The 20665-nt window shown below is 59.8% G+C and overlaps 3 protein-coding genes across 7 annotated transcripts in view; 2 read left to right on the forward strand and 1 right to left on the reverse strand.

Annotated features, from left to right (window-relative positions):
* Positions 1-2105: 2105 nt before the first annotated feature.
* LOC135418143 (prominin-1-A-like) lies at positions 2106-13024 on the forward strand. Of its 3 annotated transcripts, none has more exons than XM_064663104.1 (25): positions 2106-2934; positions 3115-3325; positions 4371-4426; positions 4658-4863; positions 5308-5428; positions 5587-5650; positions 6047-6136; positions 6394-6584; positions 6673-6747; positions 7047-7110; positions 7364-7523; positions 7795-7947; positions 8431-8554; positions 8712-8803; positions 9029-9113; positions 9219-9362; positions 9593-9664; positions 9868-9957; positions 10083-10136; positions 10487-10567; positions 10874-10942; positions 11031-11120; positions 11362-11474; positions 12415-12432; positions 12829-13024. In XM_064663104.1, exons 2-25 carry the CDS (start codon positions 3196-3198, stop codon positions 12878-12880), a joined length of 2394 nt encoding a protein of 797 aa, XP_064519174.1. In that variant the 5' UTR covers positions 2106-2934; positions 3115-3195; the 3' UTR covers positions 12881-13024. The 3 variants fall into 3 exon arrangements, with proteins under 3 accessions (XP_064519174.1, XP_064519176.1, XP_064519175.1); XM_064663106.1 differs by having other exon boundaries at positions 3119-3325; XM_064663105.1 differs by having other exon boundaries at positions 3175-3325.
* A 2220-nt stretch (positions 13025-15244) lies between these two features.
* HPS6 (HPS6 biogenesis of lysosomal organelles complex 2 subunit 3) lies at positions 15245-19366 on the reverse strand. 2 transcript variants are annotated; one of them, XM_064663102.1, is made up of 2 exons: positions 19144-19366; positions 15245-18867 (listed from the first exon to the last, which is right to left on the reverse strand). In XM_064663102.1, the coding sequence occupies exon 2, from the start codon at positions 18850-18852 to the stop codon at positions 16396-16398; it is 2457 nt and encodes an 818-aa protein (XP_064519172.1). In that variant the 5' UTR covers positions 18853-18867; positions 19144-19366; the 3' UTR covers positions 15245-16395. The 2 variants fall into 2 exon arrangements, with proteins under 2 accessions (XP_064519172.1, XP_064519171.1); XM_064663101.1 differs by having other exon boundaries at positions 19121-19366.
* An 8-nt stretch (positions 19367-19374) lies between these two features.
* Positions 19375-20665, forward strand: part of ARMH3 (armadillo like helical domain containing 3) — a 127232-nt gene continuing 125941 nt past the window's right edge. Inside the window, exon 1 of one of the 2 annotated variants that reach the window (XM_064663107.1) lies at positions 19375-19501. The gene's annotated coding sequence lies outside the window, so the exon portion shown is untranslated. Of the gene's footprint in view, positions 19502-19866; positions 20165-20665 lie in introns of those variants that run through there. The other variant, XM_064663109.1, reaches the window with a different exon arrangement.

The following is a 20665-nucleotide window of genomic DNA, read 5'->3' on the forward strand; positions in this document are numbered from 1 at the left end:
TTGCTGTGCTCCTGGGATGATGCTGGCTCGCCTCAGGCTGCTGGTTCCCAGCCAGAGCATGGCCAGCTCCTTGCCACACCATGGAAAGTAGAAATCTCAGCAAGCACAAGGTACAGGGCAACTGGGAAATGGCCCTGTCCCCAAGCCAGAGCAAACAGGCAGCTCAGGGCCTGTCTGGACACCAAGGTGATGGGCATATTCCCTGGGGAGCAATGGGGGCAGTGCAGTCCTGCTGTGGGAACAGGGCAGCAGCAGCTGAGCAGCATAGAGGTGTCCTGGAGGGACAAAAGGGGGACAAAGGAGGGACAAGGGCCCCCCAGAGTGCCAGCCTGTATGGGGACTACCCCAGTCTCCTTCCAGAAGCTGGGGTGCCCTATGCCAGCACTATGGGCAAGATGCAGGCCACCGGTTCCCCCAGACCAGGGCAGATAGCTGTCCCCAGAGATGGCATCTTGCTGTCCCCACTGGGGGAGATGTCTGGGGGTAGCTGGGTCCAGCCCCCAGCCATGTGGACACTAGGCTTAAACTGTGGGTGCCTCATCCAACGCACACACCCCACTGTGGCCAAAAGTGTAGGGCAAGGAGCCTGTGGCTGTGATTAGTGGTGGGATGAGGGCAGATCTGGCAGTAATGGGGAGGGAAAAAAGGGATGTGGGGGAAAACGGGCTCTTAAAACAGGGCTGATGCAGTGGAGGGTGAGGGCAGGATGGGCCCATGTCTTCAGAGCAGGGGCAGGGCTTGGATTTACACCTGCAGTGAGGGATACTACCTTGCCATCCTTACCCCTGAGGGACTGAGGTCAGTGGGGCTGCAGGATACAGGTGCTATGGTGGGAGCTTGTGGCCGGGCAGGTGTGTACAGAGTGGCCCCAATGAGCCCATGGTGCAGTGGCACCCAGAGCTGAGATGTCAACACCCTTGCTCCTGATGTGCATTGAGCTCTGGCAGCCTCAGTGGGATGCCCTGGGCTGGAAGGGAGCAATGCTCTACAGAAGCAGATCCTGCCATCTGTGAAGGATCCTGCAGATCTAACCTGGTTGGATCCTGCACGTGCACCTGGGAACTGGTGGAGGGCCCCAAGGCAACACTTGAAGTCTGAGTTGGAAAGCCCAAGTCTACTATGAAGCCTCCAAACCTCCCTCCCCACATCAGACCCTGTGAGAAACTTGCTAGCTCCTGCTTTTTATCTTCTTTGGCAGGATGCATCTGTGTCCTCTGCTGCCCTGCCCCTGTGCCAGTACTGAGCCAGAGGGTTCCGAATGGCACCCCAGCACCTGGTATGGGCCAGACCAGGAAGAAACCCTGAAGCAAGACTGCCCTCCTCCCCATGACACACCAGGAAGAAACCCTGAAGCAAGACTGCCCTCCTCCCCATGACACTTTTGCCTCAGGTCACAAAGTGCAGTGATGCCTGCTCGTGCCAAGGAAAGTTAAGCAGTAACTAGGAGATGACAGCGAGCAAGCCATGGGTGCTTGAGGGGACAGGAAGCCCACTATGTAAAGGACGTTTGGGCACAGTTCACCCTGACTCCTCACTGGTGCCTGTCCAAAAGCTCATGGTGCCCCATGCAGGGACACGGAGCAGGGGCCAAAGACCATGCTGGGGGCTCCAGCTGCTCGGGGGCGGGAGGTGAGGGGTACAAGCACAGCTGAGGGCTGGCATAGGAAAAAGCTGGGCAGCAGGAAGAGCAGTTCTGGTCAAGGGGGTTGTGGCAGGATGGGCTGCCAGAGGGGCCAGCACTGGGTCTGACAGTGTGGGGCGAGCGCTGGGTCTCTTGGGCAAGGAGGGAGCATCACCTGGGCACGGGCATAGGGCCTGGCGGTGGCGGGCTCTCCCAGATGGGACAGGGACAGGGGTCTCCAGGGCAGATGCAGGATGTCAGGGTGGAATGGGGCCAGGAGCGGGGTTCAGGAGGGGTGCCAAGGTGCGGCGCGACGGGGCGGGGCGAGGCGGGGCGGGGGGCCCCTCCCCGGCAGAGGTGGGGGCCGAGGCGGCCGCACGCCCCGGACAGACCCCGGGGGGTCGGGGCGGAAGGGGCGGCTCTGTCCAGCCCTGATCGCCCGTGCCGGGGCCGCCCGCGCTGCGGGCTCGGTGCGGAACTGTGCCGAGCTGTACCGAGCCGGGGACCTCCGCCCGCCGCCGCCCCCCGCCGGGACGCGACCTCCGGGGCACCTGCCCCGCGCCCGCCTGGTGCGTCCGCGGCACAACCGGGAGCGACCCCCGGCCCCTCCCCGCTCCTGCCCCCATTTGCGGCTCCCGGAGTCCCGGCGGCGGAGCGGGGGTTGAGAACCACGGGGCGGGAGCAGGGGTAGAGTCACCCGTGGCCCCCGCGGCGTGGGAAAGCTCTGCGGGGAGCATGGATGGAGCCAGGCAGGCTCCCAGCCTCGGAGGAAGAACCCCGTTAGGGGGCCTCTGAGACTTGTCCCCCGCTTAGGGGGACCGGGGCGCGTTTGGAAAACGCCAGGTTTGCCGCAGTGCCCCGCTTCGGAAGATTTTTAGATGCAAAACCTGATTCTGTGGCTAGTGCTGGTTTGTGCCGAAACTGTGGCCGGCTCAATGCACCCCATCCCGAAGGGATGCAGGTGGTGTGGGCATGGTATGGGATGGATCACCCCGGGCCACCTAGCTCATGGGTTGGGGCAGGAGGAAACCAGCAAGAGCACGGGAGCTCTGCGCAGGGTGAGGAGGTGGGCTCTCTCCGGTGCCTGGGTCGGGACGCGTCGGTGGTGACCCGCTACGGAGAGGCGCCCGAGGTGGCTGGGTGCCAAGAGGTATAGTGGGCAGGGTGGGGCGATCCCGGTATCGCCGCCTTTCCCGGCAAACACCTTGTCAGCAATCACCGCTGAAACTTAAACAAACCACAAACCTGGGCGCTGGCACTGTGTGGCTGGACCCTGCAGCAGCTGTGGACGCACAGTGGTGCCAGAGGACAGGGTGAGTGCTCCTCTTCATCCCCCACAGCCCCTCTGGTCCCTCGTGGGCACCTCCTGCCTGGCTTCCCACCCCCCTGTTCCCAGGACTCCCCATCACTACTTGGTGCTCTCCCACAGCTTATTCCTTCCGGGCAGGAGCTGGCAGGTGCCTGATTTTTCTCTCTGTATTTCCTGGTTGGAGGCAGGGCAGGCTGGGTGGTCCTCTGCTCCGACGACACCGACAGCTCCTCTCTGTGCCCAGGTGTCCACCGGAGCTGCTGCAATGGAGCTGGGGAACATCCCACAGCCTACTTACGGCCCTGGCCTTGAGGCACCAGGGAGCAACACACCGGGGCTGCTGGCAATGGCACACGGCTTCCTGAGGCTGGTGCAGCCCAATCCCCTGCCCGTAGGTGGGTACACGACAGTGGAGGGGCTGACAAGGGGGTGGGGGGGCTGCTTTGAGCTTCCCGGTCCCAGCTGATCCTGAGCCTTCCTGCACTGGTGACTGTCCATCCAGCATTTTAACACCGGGGTACTGGGTACGGAGGGGTATGGCTGGGGGAATCAGAGTGGGGTCCCCAAGGATTGCTATCTGCATCCTACCCATATCCCATCACAACTGTCACGGGGGCTTTCTCAGCTGGACCTCAAGACAGGCATTGGTGGTAGTCTCACCTTGCAGACTCCTGCCCTATCCTCACCCCACTCTGCCTGCAGAGTCCTTGTCTGACTTGCAGTTCTCTGTGCTTGCTGACCACCAAGAGCAGCGTGTCCCAGTGCCAGTGCCCGCACAGCAGCTCTGCGGGCACTCCCTGCTCACTGCCCAGCTTGCCAGAGCTTGCTCTTGCTCCTCCACATCTGAGGGGACAGGGATGTGTTGCTGGCACAGCTCTGCCCTGAACTTGCCACTATCAACTTGCAGGCAAAGGTGCGGCTAGCAAACTCCTCAATGGCCTTGTGGCCTTGTTCATGTCACACAGATACCGGGGTGCAATAAATGGCAGCCTGTGTCATCATGGCTTGTAATGAGTCCGTGGGCCATGGGCAGGGCAAGCCCTGGGGATGAAAGAGACAGCACGTCAGGGGGACTTTGCCCCTGCAGCCATCCCACGCAGGCAGTGCCCTCAGGCATTTCCCTGGGGCTGGGTTGCAGGAGAACAGCCCCAGGGCAGTGCCTCTGATGCCCAGTGGGCTGAGGACCCCCTTGTTCTGTGGAACCCTGAGAGTATGGGGGCTGGCAGCACTTTTCCCAGATGCAAAAATGCTGTGCAGCATGTGGGCTGGGGAGGGCAACTGGAAAGGAGAAACATGCCAGGCACTTACAGCTGGTCTGAGCCACAGGTGATGCCTGGGACTGGGAGTCCATCTCTGAAATGAGCAGAGTGTGGGGCCTGCCTGGAGAGCCCCCCAGGGCCTAGCACCTGCTCACAGCCCTCTCTGCTTCTTATTCCCCAGAAATGATTGATTTTGGGCAGTCCCAGATCGAATTCAACCAGGAGGATATCAAGGAGGTGAGCAGGCAGCCAGGGCAGAGATCTGGCAGCCCCAGACCACCATGGACTGGGGGATGCTAGCAGATGCTGCTCTGAGGCTGAGCCCTGGATGCCATACAGCAGCAAGGGGAGATATGCAGCCCCCTGAGGGGACCCATTCTGCCCTGTGTGGGTTTGGACAGGACCCTCAGAGCTGAGGAGTCTTCAGGGGCACCACTGTTATGCTGCCTCTCATTCTTCTTATCCCAGCTGCTGCTGTACGAGCTGGGTTTTCTGGTCTGTGTGGCCATTGGAGTCCTCTTCATCATATTCGTGCCGCTGGTGGGATGCTGCTTCTGCTGCTGCCGCTGCTGCGGGAACTGCGGGGGCCGCATGTACCAGAAGCAGAAGCCAGGGATGGGCTGCCGGCGCTGGGCGCTCTGGGTCTCCGTCCTGCTGGTCACCGCTCTCCTCCTGTGAGTACTCTGGCCGGGACGCTCCGGATGGGATCCAGGGGTGGGTGGAAACGCCGGCGCTAGGCGGCCGTGCCAGGAAACTGCCATTGTTCACATGAGTAGATCCCGGCACGGTGGGACAAAGGAGAGGAAGCGGCGGCGGTGGGAAGCTGGCCCCGGGGGGCTGCTCATTGGCAGGGCACAAACCTTTCCAGACAGCTTCGCCACGGGGAACTGGAGGTGCACTGGGTACTGGGCTCCCCCGTGCCTCAGTTTCCTGCGTCCCTCTTCTCTGGTCCCTTAGCTCTGTGCAGGGCACTTGCTGGGATGCACTGGAAGGGGGGGTTCACTGGCGTGCTCCAGACCCTGCAGGCTGGGCTCGGTGTGGGTGGATTTGGAAGGTACTGGGAGGAGAGCATCAGGATTAAGTTTCCTGTGCACTGACCCTGCCACCCTTCCCTTTAGGGCTGGTGGTGTCTGTGCCTTCATCAGCAACGCCCGCTTCTCCCAGGCCGTGAACAGCACCTTCCCTAATGTGAACAACACTCTGGACAACATCCGCACCTACCTGGCCTCCATTCCCCAGGCATGCCTGGTCCTCCCGCCACGGCTGGGGTGCCTGATGGGGGGCAAGGGGCCAGGTGTAGGGAGCAGCCTAAATAGCCCCCTGGGGAAGGGCAACAATAGGGCTGGAGTGAGGGAAGGGTTCCCACCCACACTGACACCAAATCTCTATCCCTACAGCAAGTTGATTTTATCATTGACAGCAGCGACGTGCCGCTGGGCCATGTCAACAGTAGCCTCCAGGGTGAGTGTGTGTGGTGGGCGGGGCTGGAGGTGCCCCTGTGGTGAGCTGATCCAGGGCTGGGGATGCTTGGGCAGTGGGGGTATTGTGTGGGTTTGCCTTGCTGCCCTATGGATGGTTGCTGACCCTGAGGGTCACTGGGCTGGTTCTTATGGGGGTGTCCAAAGGGATTAAATCTGGGGGCTCCTTCAGGCTTCAGCTCTGCTCGAGCAGCTGCTTTTCCCTGTTCGGGCTCCTCTCTGGGAAGGGTGATGCAGGTGGTGGCAGGGTGGGGGTGCCCCCTCTGACCCCCACCTGAGGGGTGGGTGAGGGCTGGGATGCTGGGAGGCATCAGTGTTTTCACCAGCTTTCCTGCAAGCGGAGGTTCTGTGAGTGACACCACCTCTCCCATCTCTGCAGACACTGGGCCCAACCTGGGCAGCATGATCACCTCACGCATCAGGAACAGCACGGACGGGGCTCTGGGATCTCTCCAGAGCCTCTTACAAGGTAATGGCCCCACCCCTGGGAGACTGACAGGGGACTCAGGGACGCTGGGGTGAGAGCTGGGGTAGGTGCATGTTTGGGTAAGGCTCCCAGGGAGCGGGATCCATCTGGCCTCCCAGTCGCACCCTGGGACAAGTGCTGGGATTTTGGGGGTGCCCCTATGTTGCATTTTTTTATGGGTCCCTGAGGTTCAGCTTGGTGAGAATAAGTCCCTGCCACACTGGCAGGATAAGGCCCTGAGCCCCCTGCTGTCTCCCCAGGGATGGAGAAGCTGGAGGCCACCTTCTACAACATCACCACCAGTCGCTCAGACCTTGAGGAGCTGCAGAGCAAGTTCGGGCAGCGGCTGGACAGCCTGCGGGACAGCCTCAACCAGACCCTGCAGCGCTGTGGCTCCCCCTGCAACAGCGTGTCTCTCAATGGCCTCGCCTTCACCGCCAACTTCAGCACGGTAAGGAGGGGCGAGGTGCGGGGTGAGGGGCCCCGCAGCCCCTTCTCCAGCCCCCTGTGGCCCTCTCACCCCAGGCTCTTCCCTGCAGATCCCCAGCGTGCAGCAGCAGCTGGAGGCACTGCGTGATGTCTCTCGCTCCAGCATAGTGACTGATTTAGAGAAGGTAAGAGGTGTCCCTTAGAGACAGGCTATGGACTGGGTGCTCGCAGCACTGCTGGGGCTGTGCTGACAGGGGTGGCTTGGGAAAAGCCCTGTGGGGAGTTCATTGCTGTGACATGGAGGGAAGGGCTAGCTAGAGGTCTGTTCACTGTCTCCACCACCCCTGTGCACTGGTGGGGTGGAGTGGGTGCTCTGGGGGTCCCGGCTATCCTGTGCACTGGGATCCGAGGCCAAGAGGATGTGCTGCTCAGCCCTGGGTTGAGGGCAAGTGTGTGAACTGTATGCTGTGCTCCCTTGCTGCAGGTTAACGGAACACTGGACATGATCTCTGAGAAGGTGCAAGAGCAGGCCCAGGATGTGGTGGCAAGTAAGCAGGGCTTTGTGTGCAGTGTGCCAACTTCTTCTCTCCCAAGACTCCCTCCTCCCTTTTCAACCCACCCCTGCCTGGTGGACTTTACCTGCTGCCAACCTACTGCTTGCAACCCTGGCTTTCCCCAGGTGCCATTGTGCCAATGCCATCTTTGGCCGTGATTGTCCCTATCCCATCCTCTCCTGGTCTCCGCTGCCCTGCAGGACCTGGGCAGCAGCTTGCAGTGCCAACCTGTCCCTGTCCCCTGCAGAAACACAGGACCAGCTGGGCTTCATCAGGCAGGAGATCAGAAGCTTGCAGGAACAGCTGCCATTCCCGGATGTGGAGGAGAAAGTCGGGGCCTTTGTGGGCAACACCACGTTGGTGCTGGAGGAGTACAGGGGGCCAATCATCGCCTGGGATGGGCTCAGGTAGGTGAGGGGCTGCTGCATCCCCAGCTCTGTTGTCCAGAGAGGCTCAGGTTCCTGATCCTGATCAGGACCTCCTGGAGGTGGGAGCTCACTGGGTGGTGGAGCTGAGGGTGCAGGGTAGTCAGAGCTGTACCTTGCAGCTGCCTGTGCCCCTTCACTGCTAGAGTGCCTGGGGCCTTTTTCATCCCCAGGAAAGCAGCCAGTGGACTGTTGGGTGCCGTTCAGGGTCCCCGATCCTTCTGTCTGACTCCTGCTCTTTGTCTTGCCCCAGGTTGATTGTATGTGCCCTCCTGTGCTGCACAGTGCTGCTGGTGGTCCTCTGCAACGTTTTTGGGCTGCTACTGGGGCCCCTGGGGCTGAAGGAAGGTGTGCTGCCCACAAAGCGCAGCGGCCTCTCCAATGCTGGCGGGAACTTCTTCATGGCGTGAGGCTCCCTTTGTTGCTGAGGATGTGTGGGAGCGGTGGGTTGGGTGGGCAGGGCTGGTCGGGGAATGCTCAAGCTCCTAAATCATCATGTTACTGCAGTCCCATTATATTAATGGCCCACCCCATGGCAACTCCCCATGCAGCAGTAAATGTGAAGGTAAAACATGGTGCTGGTGAGAGGTGTTCGAGGGGAGCCCGTTTGCCCTGTGCTGGTGGGGGCTGGCAGTGTGTGTGTGGTCCTGCGGCTCTGCAGGGGAGTGCTGGCTTGCAAAGCTGTGGGAAGCTATTCTGGAATCCAAGCTCCAGGTCGTACTCTGGGGGCTGAAGGTGGAATGGAGACGTGCATGGAGGAATGATGGCGTTCCTGGAATTGTGGAGGGCAAGGGTTGTGCAGCCCCTGGGCTTTGTGAGCTGGGGGCAATGCCAGCATCAGCACTGGGGCACAGGGCCACAGGTGCTGACAGCATTTCTGTCCCGGCAGAGGGGTCGGCTTCAGCTTCATCTTCTCCTGGCTGCTGATGCTGGTGGTGATGATCATCTTCGTGGTGGGGGGGAATGTCTACATGTTATTCTGCGAGTCCTGGCGCAACCAGCAGCTCTTCCAGGTGAGCTCCCTGTGGGGAGACACTCCTGCCCAGAGCCACTGCTGCTTTTCCGAGGGCTGCTGTTGGAGCTGTGGCAGCACTGGCCATTTGAGATATCCTTCTGAGGTGTTCTGCCCTGCACTGTGTCTAGTTTTTCCATCTCTTCTCTTGCTCTTAGCTCCTGGACACTCCCGGCCTGATCCCTGGCTTCAACCTCTCAGAGCTGCTGGGCCAGGAGGGTGACACGACAAACTTCTCAGAGATGTACAGGTGGGTCCCAGCCCTGGCACTGTGTCTTTGGGGAAGGGTACAGCTGCTCAATGCCCTCAGATGCTCTCCAGGAGGGGGGCAGCTTGCCCTACCTGCTGTGCCTGTGGGCAGGCACTGATGCCAGGGAAGGACCAAGGTGCGACCTACCTGCACAGGTGAGGACATACTCGTGGGAGGGTGTAGCCTTTGCCTGCCCTGTTTTCAGCCCACGCTCCCATCCTGCAGGCAATGCCAGCAAGATGCTTCTCTGTGGAAAACTCTGCACTTGGACCAGCGTGTGTCCCTGGATGAGCTCTTGAATATCAACCAGGTGAGCCTGGGGGTGCCAGGTCTGGAAGGCAGGGATGGGGGCACAGAGCTGAGGGGACAGTGAGGGGCCAGCACATGCTCCATATGGCCCCCTTTGCTCTGGCAGTACACAGGAGAGATCTCCATGGCTTTCGAGGAGATGAACATCACCCTGAGCCTCATCTCCCTGCTCAACCAGACACAGGAAGACATGCTGCTGCATGCCAGTCAGGCTGGGCAGCCCCCCGACTTCACCCTCACCCTGGAGCAGGTGGGCTGAAGGCAGCCTGGTGTTGGGATGGGGGGGTTTGGATGTGGGTTGAGGATGTCCACTGTCACCTACCCTTTCCTGCTGTGGTAATCCTACTGCAGGCTCTCATCCATGTCACCCCATTTGGCAACCAAGCTCATCCTCCACCCAGAAGGCCTTGACTCCACTCTGCCCCACAAGGATGGCATACAGGAGCCCCATTCTCATGGCTTTGTCTCTGCCTTTTCCAGCTGGATCAGAACATAACCCAGGGAAGCCTCCTGGATCTGGCCACAGAGTTGGAGCAGCTGGCAGAAAAAACGGTGAGAGACCATGGCACTCCAGGGCCATGGCCACCCTGTCCTCAAAGCCACTGGCTGCGGGGCTCCTCTGTCCCTGCCTGGGTGTTGAGAGGAGGCGATGCCCTTCACCCTTGTCCAGCTCTTTTCCCCAGCCAGGCCCATCAGCTGGCTATGGTGGGGCCTGGACCTTGTGCCTGGGGCACTGCTGACTGTAGCTTCTCCAGGACATGGATGTGAAAACGGACCTGGAAGATGAGGCTCGTAAACTGAGGGAGATGGACAAGGAGATGCAGGCGAACTTCTCTGGACCACTGGTGAGCGATGCTGAGGGAGGTCCTGGGGGTGCTGGCTTGGGCTTCCCTAGAGCTTGGAGCCTGCTGGCATGGTCTTGTCTGAGTTGTGAGGTCCACACCTCTGACCTCCCTCTCTTGGTCCCCAGCAAAGCCTGAAGAAGAACATCTACTCAGTGCAGAGCGGGGCTGCCCAGCTTGAGGTAAGCTGCACAAGGGGACTTCCTGAGTGCACCCCAGTCCAGGGCACCCTGCAAAGTGCCCTTGAGGTCCTGCAGCAGAGATGGTGGGGGTAACCTGCAGTCTAGGGGGCTGGTGGCTGCTGTGGGACTCCCCAGGCATGCGCTGCAGGGGCTGCTCATGGGGCAAAGGGAGGGGGCCCATGTCATGGACCCTGCCAGGCACGGGCTCCCTTCACCTGAAGTACTCGGGCACTACCAGTGTGTGACTGCTGGGAACACTACAGCTCAGAGAGGCTGTGCCCCAAGGAGTGCTGCTGTGCAGGGTAGGGACCCCACTTTCATCACACTGCTGAGAGAACCTTTCGCCCCAGGGACAGACAAGAACTGCGCTGGACAAAGCCAACAAAACCGAGAAGTTCCTGGAGAGGGAGACTCCTAACATCATCAAGAATGTGAGCTTGCCTTGTCCTGCTCCTGGGCCACACTGTGGGGATGTGATTGCACCCCCATATCAAGACTTCCCTCTGCACAGGGATGCCAAGCAATGTCTGGCTGCTTGTCCTGCCCTGTTGTCTTCCCTGGGGGTTTCCTGCACCCCTGGGTGCCCCTGCCCCTTATGGCACCCCCAGCAAGGGGCTGGGGTGGGGTGAAGCATGCAGTTGAGGTGGTCTGAGAGCCCTCATCCTGACACGGAGGGGACATGGGGCATGGAGAGGGCTGGTGGTGCAGCATCTCCACTCTGTGCTTCCCCCCACCAGGAGACGTGGGCCTACCTGGAGCAGCTGTTGCATTTCTTTGAGACCTACATCTCATGGGCCAAGAGCAGGGTGAGTTGAGCCTTCCTTGGTGGGGTGGAGGGAAGGGGAGGATGAGCTGCAGGGTGCTGACATGTCCTGTCCCCACCCATGTGTCCAGCTGACAGAAGATGTGGCACGCTGCAAACCCGTAGCTCAGACCCTGGATAATGTGGAGGTCATTGGCTGCGACTACATCATGGACTCTGTGGTGAGTGGGGCAGCAGTGTGTGGAGTGAAACATGTGTGTGCGGTGGCTGTGAGGTCCCCTTGTTTTCATCATGCACAGGATGAGAGATGCATAGGAAGCAGGGCTCAGCTTCTCCCCAGCGGATTGCTGTGGCTAAGAGCAAGCTGTGAGAAGGAGTGGGTGGTCATCGGGGAGCTCTGAGAGCAAAAGATATTCTCACAGCTGCTGTCTAGCCCTAATGGCTCTCCTCCCAACCCCCCAGAATGCCTTCTGGTTCAGCCTGGGCTGGTGCACATTGTTCCTGCTGCCCAGCATCATCCTGTCTGTCAGACTTGCCAAGTTTTACCGCCGCATGGACATTGCTGATGTGTACAGGTGAGGAGCAGCCCCACCCCTATGGCCACCCTGGGTCTGGGGTCCCCTCGTGCACTGCCAGCTGTCCCTTCATGTGCCTCATGGTAGCCTGTGGGGCTGATCCTAAAGTAACATGGGCTGACTTGGGACTCTCAGCCTCTGAGGGTGGAGATGTTCTGGAGAAGAGCCTGGCCCTGCCAGCTCTGAACCAGTTCTTTGGGCAGATGAAAGTGCATCCAGCTCCCCTCGGAGGAAGGAGCTGGTAGGGCTACAGCCCCAGCCTGGCTCGAGGGTCCATCACCTGCCTGGCTCTGTTTTGCACTGTTTTTGTGCTGGGGCCCCCAAACAGGAGCTCAGCTTCATGCTGTGCAGAATGCAATGTGCTGCATGGATGGTGTCCTTGCCACGAGGGTGCAGTGCTTGCTCACACACCTGTGGCCACCGGTGTCCCAGGGCTGCCCCCCAGCCCTCTGGGACCCTCTGATCAGCAGCTCCACTGCCACTCCACTGCTGACCCTGAAGGTAGTGAGCAGTTTCCAGTTGGCTTTCCAACTCCTGAGGGCTACATCTTGGCCCTGCAGTGCAGCCAGTGTGCTTGGGGCTCCCCAGCCCTGGTCCTGTACTGAGCTGGCTGGAGACACAGGCTCAGCTGCCTGGGAAACTTGGGGGAACTGAAATTCTGGCATAGTGGAACTGTGTGCTGCTGAACTGGTGAGTGTGGGCCCCACTCTGCCTGCCCAGGGAAGGAGTAGGGAGGCTCTGGGGGCAGCAACATTCAGGGGGGCTGTAGGAGCCCATGCTCTGTGTTCAGGTCAGGCATCCAGGATGGAGGGGACCAGAGCACCCTGAACTCTCCATGTTCTTCTGTGACCTGGGGGAGACCTTGTCCCACCAGGAGATGCTGGGTTGTCCCAAGAGTCTTGCTCCACTGACACTGTCCTCTCTTTTTTCTCCCCTCCAGGAATGAAGAATTTGAGATGTAAGCTATTTGCATTGCCAGGTCCCTGTGTGGGATGGGGGGCAGATCCTGTGGTATGAAGGGGGACAGGGCACAAAGAGAGGTGGGTGAGGTGGGGAACAGGGTGAGTGAGTGCAGGCCAAGGAGGGTGCTGGTACCAGGGGAAGGCTTTGAGGGTGGGACCTTTGCAGTGCACACAGTTCTGGGGTTCCCCCATCATCTTCCCACACTCCTAAGTTTGGAGGTGCTGCTGCTCCCAGTCTCCCAGGCTGGTGGGTTTGGGGAGGCTGTCCCCATAGCCTTTCCTGTGGGACTGGGTGATAGGAGTGGGATGATATTTGGCCATCCTAGTGCATCCTGGGCTGTCCCTTGCTCCCTTTGTGGCTGGGGGTGATGTAAGTGACCTTGGTTTTGCAGGCCACCTGCGTTCAACTACTACATAATCCCCAGGCCATCCACAAGGCATTAGCCCCCGTCGCCCACAGATGGAGGAAGAAATGGAAAGGCCCCCCTGACCTGAAAAATGTGACTATTTATTTTTACAGGGAGCCTGCTTCTTTTCAAGGCTGTGATTTTTGGTGTCAAACAATAAATGGGATGTTTGTGTGCACTGCAGGATGTGGCTGCACTCCTCAGGTCTGGCTGTGAAGGACACAGGGGTAGGGACAGGGAGGGTTCCCCACTGCTGGCACAAGCTGGGGCTGTGCCGGGGACCAGAGGCCTCTTTCTGGGGTTCCCAAGCACGCTCTGCCCACAGCCAGCCCATGGGTTGATACAGAACCACTGCTCAGCATCACCAGGGCTGGATGACATTCCCCTCACCGGGCAGCCCTTTTCACTTGTGGCTGGCTGGGTGTCAGGTCCTTTCCTGGGAAAAGCCACACCAAGAGCCTCCTGTCCATGAGGTGCCACCCCAAGCTGTCCCCAAGACATGAAGCACTTCCCTCTGGCAACCCTGGTATGTGTCATCTGTGCGTTTCCAGTTTATGGGGTACCTGCAGCCCACATGTCCTTCTGTTAGGTATGGTGGCATGGGGACTTCCCATGTCCACTCCTGCACGTCCCGAGCTGCATGCACAGATAAGCCAAGGGTGACTTGGTCTGCAGCCTTGGGGTGAGTGCAGGTGTTGCTTTGTGCTGCTCCTTCATGCAAGCACAGGGACCATCCCAAAAGCCATGTGAGGCACAGGGAATATGCATGAGCAGCTTGACTCATTTCCTTTGTTGTAAAGTCTAAGTCTCTCTGGAGCAGAGTGAGAGGGCCAGGCTGGCCAGCTCACCCTCTGCTACATGCATCTGCTTTATTGCTTTTTCTATTTGCCTTCAGATCTCCTAATCGCTGGTTTTTCCTTTGGGTGTTATCTGAAGCTGCACCGGCCTTACCTCCTGCTATCTCCCCTCAGCACCCATCTGACCGCAGAGAGAGCCCTGTGCTTGCCTATTACTCAGCTGAATCTTGTTCTTTGGAGTGGTTTGGTCACTGCTCCCCATAGGGATGTCTACTCTTTCTGGTCCTTGGGGATTTCCAGCATTTCTTGGAAAGCATTCAGCTCAGTTTTGTCTCTTGCTCTCCCCTACCCTGAACCCTCAGGCTCCCAAGTTCTGACTGCTTCCTGCCTGTCTAGGGCCTGCATGTGAAGGTCTCTTTCCCCAAGCCTCAGGGTGTCCCTACCACACAGCGTTCCCCGCTTCCTCTTCCCTTGCTGTGCCTTGGGGACATCAGCCCACACAGGATGGCTGCTGGCTTCAGTTTCCTCTTGCTGGCTTTACAGGCATTGCTCCTTCCCTGATCTGCCTTTTCTTCTCTGCAGAACTAGTGCCGGAAGGCAGGGAGCTTGACCCTCATTCGCTGTGCTACTGTGACCACCTGCATCCAAACCCAGCCTTGGCAATGAAGATCTCCCCCCCAGTTACTGCACAGCCTTTGCCAAGGTGTGGGCCTTGCTCTCAGCAGCTCTCCATTCAGTGCTGCCTCAGGGCAGCATCCTTGTCCTTGGAGCAATGGCTCTGAAAGGGCTCTGGGTCCGTCCATCACCCTCCTTCTGAGCAGCCCTGGGAGGTGGGTGAGAGCAGTGTCAGGCAGAGCCAGCAGCTGCTTGGAGAGGAGGCAGGGACAGCCCACAGTGGCTGCTGCCAGCTCTCCTTTCAGGCCCGGCTCCCTTGCTCATGTGAGCAGCAGCTGCCAGAATCAGGTGGCTTCCTTGTGTGGGAAGGAAACCGGCAGCATCCCACAGCCACAGCACCCCCTTCCCAACAAGGAAGGTCTCATCAATAGCCAGCCAGCCTCTAGGCAACCGTTGCAGCAGTTCCTCTTCCTCTTTGCCAGACCTTTTTCCACCACAGGGACTTTCTGCAGCCAAGCCCTTGTCTGGGGGAGGCCCTGCCGCATCTTTACAGTGGTTTCACAAAACAGGATCTCTCCAACAGCAGCTCTGACACTGAGTGCCTGGCAGCAGGCTCCTGCTGGGCCAGACAAGTACTTCCCACTGCTAGTTTTCCAAAAAATGTACAAGTTGCAGCTCTTGAGGAAAAAATCCCCCATCCTCAACTCTGTCTTGGGCCCAGCCACAGCTGTGCACTGCATGGATGGGCCTTCTCTGCAGCATACACACTTCTGCCTGCCTGTGCAGACTCCTGCCTCCATGGCTTCATAGTGGTAAGTAGCTGAGGGAATGGGCTGTCTGGGCACACTCTCTGAACGCGGCTGTACCAACAGTGAGCCATGCTGGGCAGTACCAGTGAGCTGAGGTTGTCCACTTTTCACCAGAAGCAAAACACAACTGCCTTCCTCCCGAGGGCGTGCACCCTCACAACATCCACCACCACCTCAGCATTGCTTTAGAAACCTTTATTTTTAAAAGGAGTCTGTCTTCCAAACTTCAGACCACTCTCAAGAGGACTAATGGGAGGTGAATCTCCCCCAGCCCAACAAGGCAAGAGACAGCTCCTTTACACCACAGCCCAGAACACAGGGGCAAAGCCATAGCTAGAGTCTCCCTCCTGGTGGAGGGGGCCAGGCAGAGGGTATCAGAGTGAGGCTGGAACCTGGATCTTCCTGCACAACTGCTCTCAAGTTACACCGACTTTGCAAACAGAGGCACAATATGAGCCAGACAACCCTGACAAAGCCCCTTTGTGTGCAAAGGGCAAAGGTAGAGGAGATGGGAACAGAGGGCCTGGGTGTCCTGCAGCATAATCTAAGCTTCCATAAAGGAAAGGGAGAGGCAGGGCCAGCCCCAAGCTCACACAGGCTGCTGCCAGCTTCTCAGCTCAGAAGAGAGTTTGGGTACTGTCTGGGATAGAGAGATAAGGGAATTAGGCTGCTCTCTTCAGCTAAGTAGCTGCAATCAGTCACAGCTACAGGATTGATCCCAGAGGAACTGTGGTGAGACAGTGTGCAGAGTGCTGCAGCTGCCAGCACGTGTGCTGGGACCTCCAGTGCCACACTGGCATTTAGCATCTGACTGAGCCCAAAGAAGCAGGACTTGGTGACTCCACTGCAAGAAACATGCCCCGTTTCTCACAGGCACAACTTAGAGGCACCACCCAACTCACTGAGCAGAGAATGGGGAGGGAAGACTGTGTGTGTCCCTGCCCATCACTCCACCACCAGTCCTACAGGATCAGGGAAGTAGAAGTGGATATATAAAGGAGCCAAGCAAACTGAAAACAAAGTGCTTTGGGCAGGGAGCAGTTCTGTAGTCCTGTAGTGCAACCAGCATTTTCATCTGCAAATGCACCTGGCATTTGCTCCTCCACTGGGCACACACAATTGCACTTGATAGGAATAGCCAGAAAGCCTGCCCTGGCTCAGAGGAGATCCCCCAACCCCAGCCACCCAACAGGCTCTTCGAGATGCTGCTACAGGGAGGCTTCAGAAAGGAGCAGGCTTCCATACTGCCACACAGGGTAGGATTTCCTGGGGTGCATGTGGTTTTCCCTTCCTCGTGCACCCAAGGCTTGGGATACGTTGTCCTTCCCCCATCACACACTGTCATCCTGTACCAGTGCTGAGGGTGAGGAAGTCCTTGCTATCGGTGGCTGAGGGACATCATTGGCTGCTGCTTTCGAGGGGACTTTGTGCTCTCGGGGTGGGGTAGGAGGGGGGAAGGTGGGACTCTGCAAGGCATCCGAGTACATCTCGTGGACACTGGGACGCTGCGCAACCCTTTGCAACAGTGGCTTAAGCAAGCCCACGGTCAGCTGGTTCCCCTCGCTGGAGAAAGGCACTGGGTCCTCCTGGGAGTGAGGGAGGTGCTGCAGGACCACGGTGAGGATGTCTGAGGCAGTGAGCTCAGCAGGGCACAGTGGCCACAGCCTGTCCAGATATGGGTCCAGCTCCCGGTGCTGGGCAAACTCAGCCAGCAGTGTGGTGAATATCTCCTTGTTAAGCAAGGGGCTGAGTTTGGAGAACTTCTCTGCCACCTCCACCACCCGCTGCCACCGCTTCAGACGGATAAGAAGGTGCAGAGCTTGCAGCACAGCCTTAGGCCTCTTGCTGCAGAGCAGCAGTTCCAGCTCCATCTCATTGTCTCCCTCGCTGTGTTTGTTCTTCCGGGCCAGTACTCCCAGTGCTCTCTTGTACAGTGGCACCCGGCCCTCTGGGCCCTCCTTGCTGCTGTATGCCCAAGACATGCTAACGTACTGCTGGGTCAGCTCCACAAAACTGGGCAACCACTTGGGTTTGAACCTCAGGAAGGAAGTGCAGATGAGCTCAAAGAGTGGGACCATCCCATTCTGCCCCATGTCGTCCAGCTGTGGCCCTCCCAGAACCTTCTTCCACACCTCTGGGGTGGCCCTGGCTACCAAGAGGCCGTCCCCATTCTGCTGCAGCTGCAGGCAGCTCCTTGTGGCCTTCCAGGCAGCCTTGGGGAAAGAGGCAAAGACAGAATTGAGGTAGGCCAAATTGTCCTTGTCCATGTCAGAGTGCAGAATGCGGCTGACCTCCTGCTCCACCAGTTCCTTGCAGTAGCTTTCCACCTCACTCTCTGGGGCACACACCACACAGGTCTTGAGGAGCTCCAGGCTCATGTAGCTCTGCAGCTCCAGGCTCATTGTGCTCAACAGCTTGGCATAAGTGTCTTGTAGGCCTTGGGCTGGCTTCTGTTTCTGGTGGAGGCTGTGCTGCAGGATGGCAGCCAGGGCCACAGGAGCCTGGAATGCACCACCTTTCTTCAACTTCTCCACTGTCAGCTTGGAGCTGCTGAGGCTTCTCCTCTGGTAGTATCTGCAGGCCTCCTCAAACACCATCTCCACCAGGCATGGTTCAGGTCTGCTGCTATCTTCAGGTTTGGAGAAACAAAAGCTATAGATGCCAGCTTGAGTGAGGAGCTGGACACCATCCTCCTCTCCTGAGGACTCCAGGAAATGCACCTCTTTCATGCTCAGTACTTCTTTTTCTATGAGCCTTCCACTGTTCTGGTCGACAAGGTAGAGGACTCCAGCCAGCACACAGGCCAGGATGCTGCCAAAGGTCTTTAGCCGGACAGGACTCCCCTGGGCCAGGGAGCCCACCTCCAGGTCAAAGACATGCCTCTGTGTCCCATCTGGCTCCACCATGTTCACGGCACCCTTCGTGCTCACCAGCAGCAGACCCCCACTGTTAGACACAGCAGATGTGTGAATGTCCAGGGGTGTAAAACCTGAGAGAAGGCCCACAGAACCCAGCAGGAGTTTTCTGAAGTCTGACTCGCTGCTGGAGTGCAGCACCTTGCTGTGGATGAAGCCTGCAGAGGGGGCTGTGATGGTGAGCTTTGCTGTCTCAGGATGCCAGATGAGGAGGAATTTGGAAGTGGTGGCAAAGCTGGCAGCAGCAGGCACCAGGAAGATGTGCTGAGGGGAGGCCAGGACCTGGTACTCAGGGCTGTTGTGCAGGACCATCCTCACGGTGCCCAGCCTCACACCTTGCTCCCCCACCTCCAGAGCACGGGCACAGACACAGAATCTGAAGGCACACTTGCTCATGTCCGAGTGGGCACCCAGGGGCGGCCTCTCCTCACACCACACCAGGCTGGCTCCCTGGCTGCACACGGAGACAATTCGTGCCCGGGCACCCTGGCAGAGCTCCAGTGTCTGCAGCAGCTGCCAGCCCACGGCCACCACAAAGTGCCAGACCTCGGTCCGGCCGTGTTCCCACACCATGGCCAGTACCCAGGAGTCCAGTACCACAGGGCTCTGCAGGAAGAGCAGTCCCACAAGGGCTGGCTGGGGCGGCTGCCAGTTCCTCTCCAGGTCGGTTCCAGCGATGCTGTGGCGCTGGAAGGCCACCACCCGGGGCGCGGGGGGCGGCCCGCTCTTCTGCAGGACCAGGAGGTGCTGCCCGTCGGGGCTGGGCTGGACATGGCAAGGCTCTTCTCCGCGGCACAGCAGCTCCCGCAGCCAGTGGCCTCGGCTGAAGTCGCTCAAGTCGGAGACCTGCCGCAGCGTCCCGGCGCGCTTCATCCTGGGGCGCCCGCCCTGTCACCGAGAGCGTACACCAGGGCGAGCCGGGGCACGGAGCCCCTGCTGCCGCCCGGTCCCCGCACGGAGCCCACCCGCAGCTCCACTCCCCAGGATCCCTGCAGGCCCCCAAGGACCCCTCGGGCACCTTCCCCCCGCGGCGAGCCGGTTCCGCGGGCGCCAACCCCCCGGGGACCGGCCGCGCCCCCAGCTCCCCGGACACCCACCGATCCCCCGGGCACCCGGGGGACCCCCTCCCGCCGGGACCCACCTGCCGCGGCGGCGGCTGCTTACCGGGGCCGGGGTGCCCCTGGCCGGGGCCGGGCTGGCGGCAGCTCCGCTCAGCGCTGCGCAGTCACGGGGCCGCGGGTTTCCGGGCGGGGCCGCGCCGCCCCGGGCCGCCCCTCGCCTACTTCCGCCGCCGGTACGGGGAGGGCGGCGGGGTCACGTTCTGGGGTTGTCCCGTGGGCTGAGGGGCCATTTGTTGCCGCGGGGCGGGCGCGCCAGTCCCCGCGGGGCGAGCGAGAGCCCCGGCCGGCCCGGGGAGGAGCCTCCCCCCGCCACCCCCGCCCACGGGAGCCGCGGCCGCGCGGCGGGACCGGCGGGCGCACGCGCGGCGCGTGCGCGGTGTGCGGGGAGCGGCTGCCCGCAGGTGAGTGCGGGAGCGGCGGGGGGGACGCGGGACTCCCCCACCCGCGGGGCCGGGCGCGCCCCCGCCCCGCCGCCCCTCCGGCACCGGGGGCTCCGCTGCGCCGGGGGCTCCGCGGGGCGGGCGCGCTCCCCGCCGCCAGGGGCCTCGCCGGGCACCGGCAGGCGGTGGCAGGGCCGCTGCTCTGCCGGCCCCGGGCGGCTCCGGGAGCGGCCGCGCGCAGCCCGTACAGCGGGAGGTGCCGCTCCGCTCCTGCCGGTGCCGCCGCGGTGCCCCGGTGCGTGCCTCGGGTGCCGGCCCCGAGGAGGCCGCGGGGCCTGCGGCAGCGCAGCCCTGGAGCTGCCTGCGTGCCGCGCTGTCCCCCGGCTGCGGGGGACTTTGGGCTCAGGATAACTCTTTCTAGGAAAACAATAAGCGTTCGCTGATCATTCCAGTTATCCGGTTTGCCTCACGGTCCTACAAGCACTTGCATGGGCAGAGCAAAAGGAAGTGGTAAACAGTGGCAAAGCAGTGGGAGCTTGCAATGTTTACTCTGCTGAAGGCAGAGGTACTTGCTACATGAGCAAGCTGCGGTCAAACCCTGTTGCATATATCACTGTAGGAAAGTTTGCTCTTTAGCAGAGACCGTAATCTGAATATATGATGAGAGCCAATTAGGGTGAGCAGGTGGGTGGAATATGCAAAGCAATGAGGTAATTTGGATCATTGCAACGATGCGCGGTGATTGCAGTTCACCAGCTGTTTGAGCTCTATCAGGAAGTGTGACAAAAATGTTTAAGAGGAATTTCGAGTGGGGAAAAGGGCATCAGTTTGGTTTTCCAGTAATAATAGCTGCTCCTCTGTGTCATTTGGGGTACTTTTTGCTGTGTGCAAAGGGAGGCTGTGGGTAGGGTAGTATATACAGCGTAAAAATGTTTAACAGTTATTGGCAGGCATGCACAAAAGCAGCAGCGAGGCTTTAATGAGCTACTAGGCTAAGCATTCATCTGCTCACCCCCCCTGCTAACACACCAGGCAGCCATCCCTCAGGAGGGGAAGGGTCAGCCTCTGCTGCTCAGAGTTGCTGAGTTGCTATATTCTGGCTTCCTTGTGTGTTTTTGTTGTTGTTGTTGTTTGGTTGGCTTTTTTGATTTTTTTTTTTTTTTTTTTTTTTAGAACTGAGACCTT

Source organism: Pseudopipra pipra, chromosome 8, assembly GCF_036250125.1.
Source record: "Pseudopipra pipra isolate bDixPip1 chromosome 8, bDixPip1.hap1, whole genome shotgun sequence".
Lineage (NCBI taxonomy): Eukaryota > Metazoa > Chordata > Aves > Passeriformes > Pipridae > Pseudopipra > Pseudopipra pipra.

Excerpts from the sequence above, each read along its gene's own strand:
- HPS6 (XM_064663102.1), bottom strand. The coding sequence starts at position 18,852 with ATGAAGCGCGCCGGGACGCTGCGGCAGGTCTCCGACTTGAGCGACTTC.
- LOC135418143 (XM_064663104.1), top strand. The coding sequence starts at position 3,196 with ATGGAGCTGGGGAACATCCCACAGCCTACTTACGGCCCTGGCCTTGAG. Across the intron at positions 4,864-5,307 it reads CTGGTCACCGCTCTCCTCCT|GGCTGGTGGTGTCTGTGCCT; the intron begins GTGAGTACTCTG and ends CCTTCCCTTTAG. Across the intron at positions 10,137-10,486 it reads GCGGGGCTGCCCAGCTTGAG|GGACAGACAAGAACTGCGCT; the intron begins GTAAGCTGCACA and ends CTTTCGCCCCAG.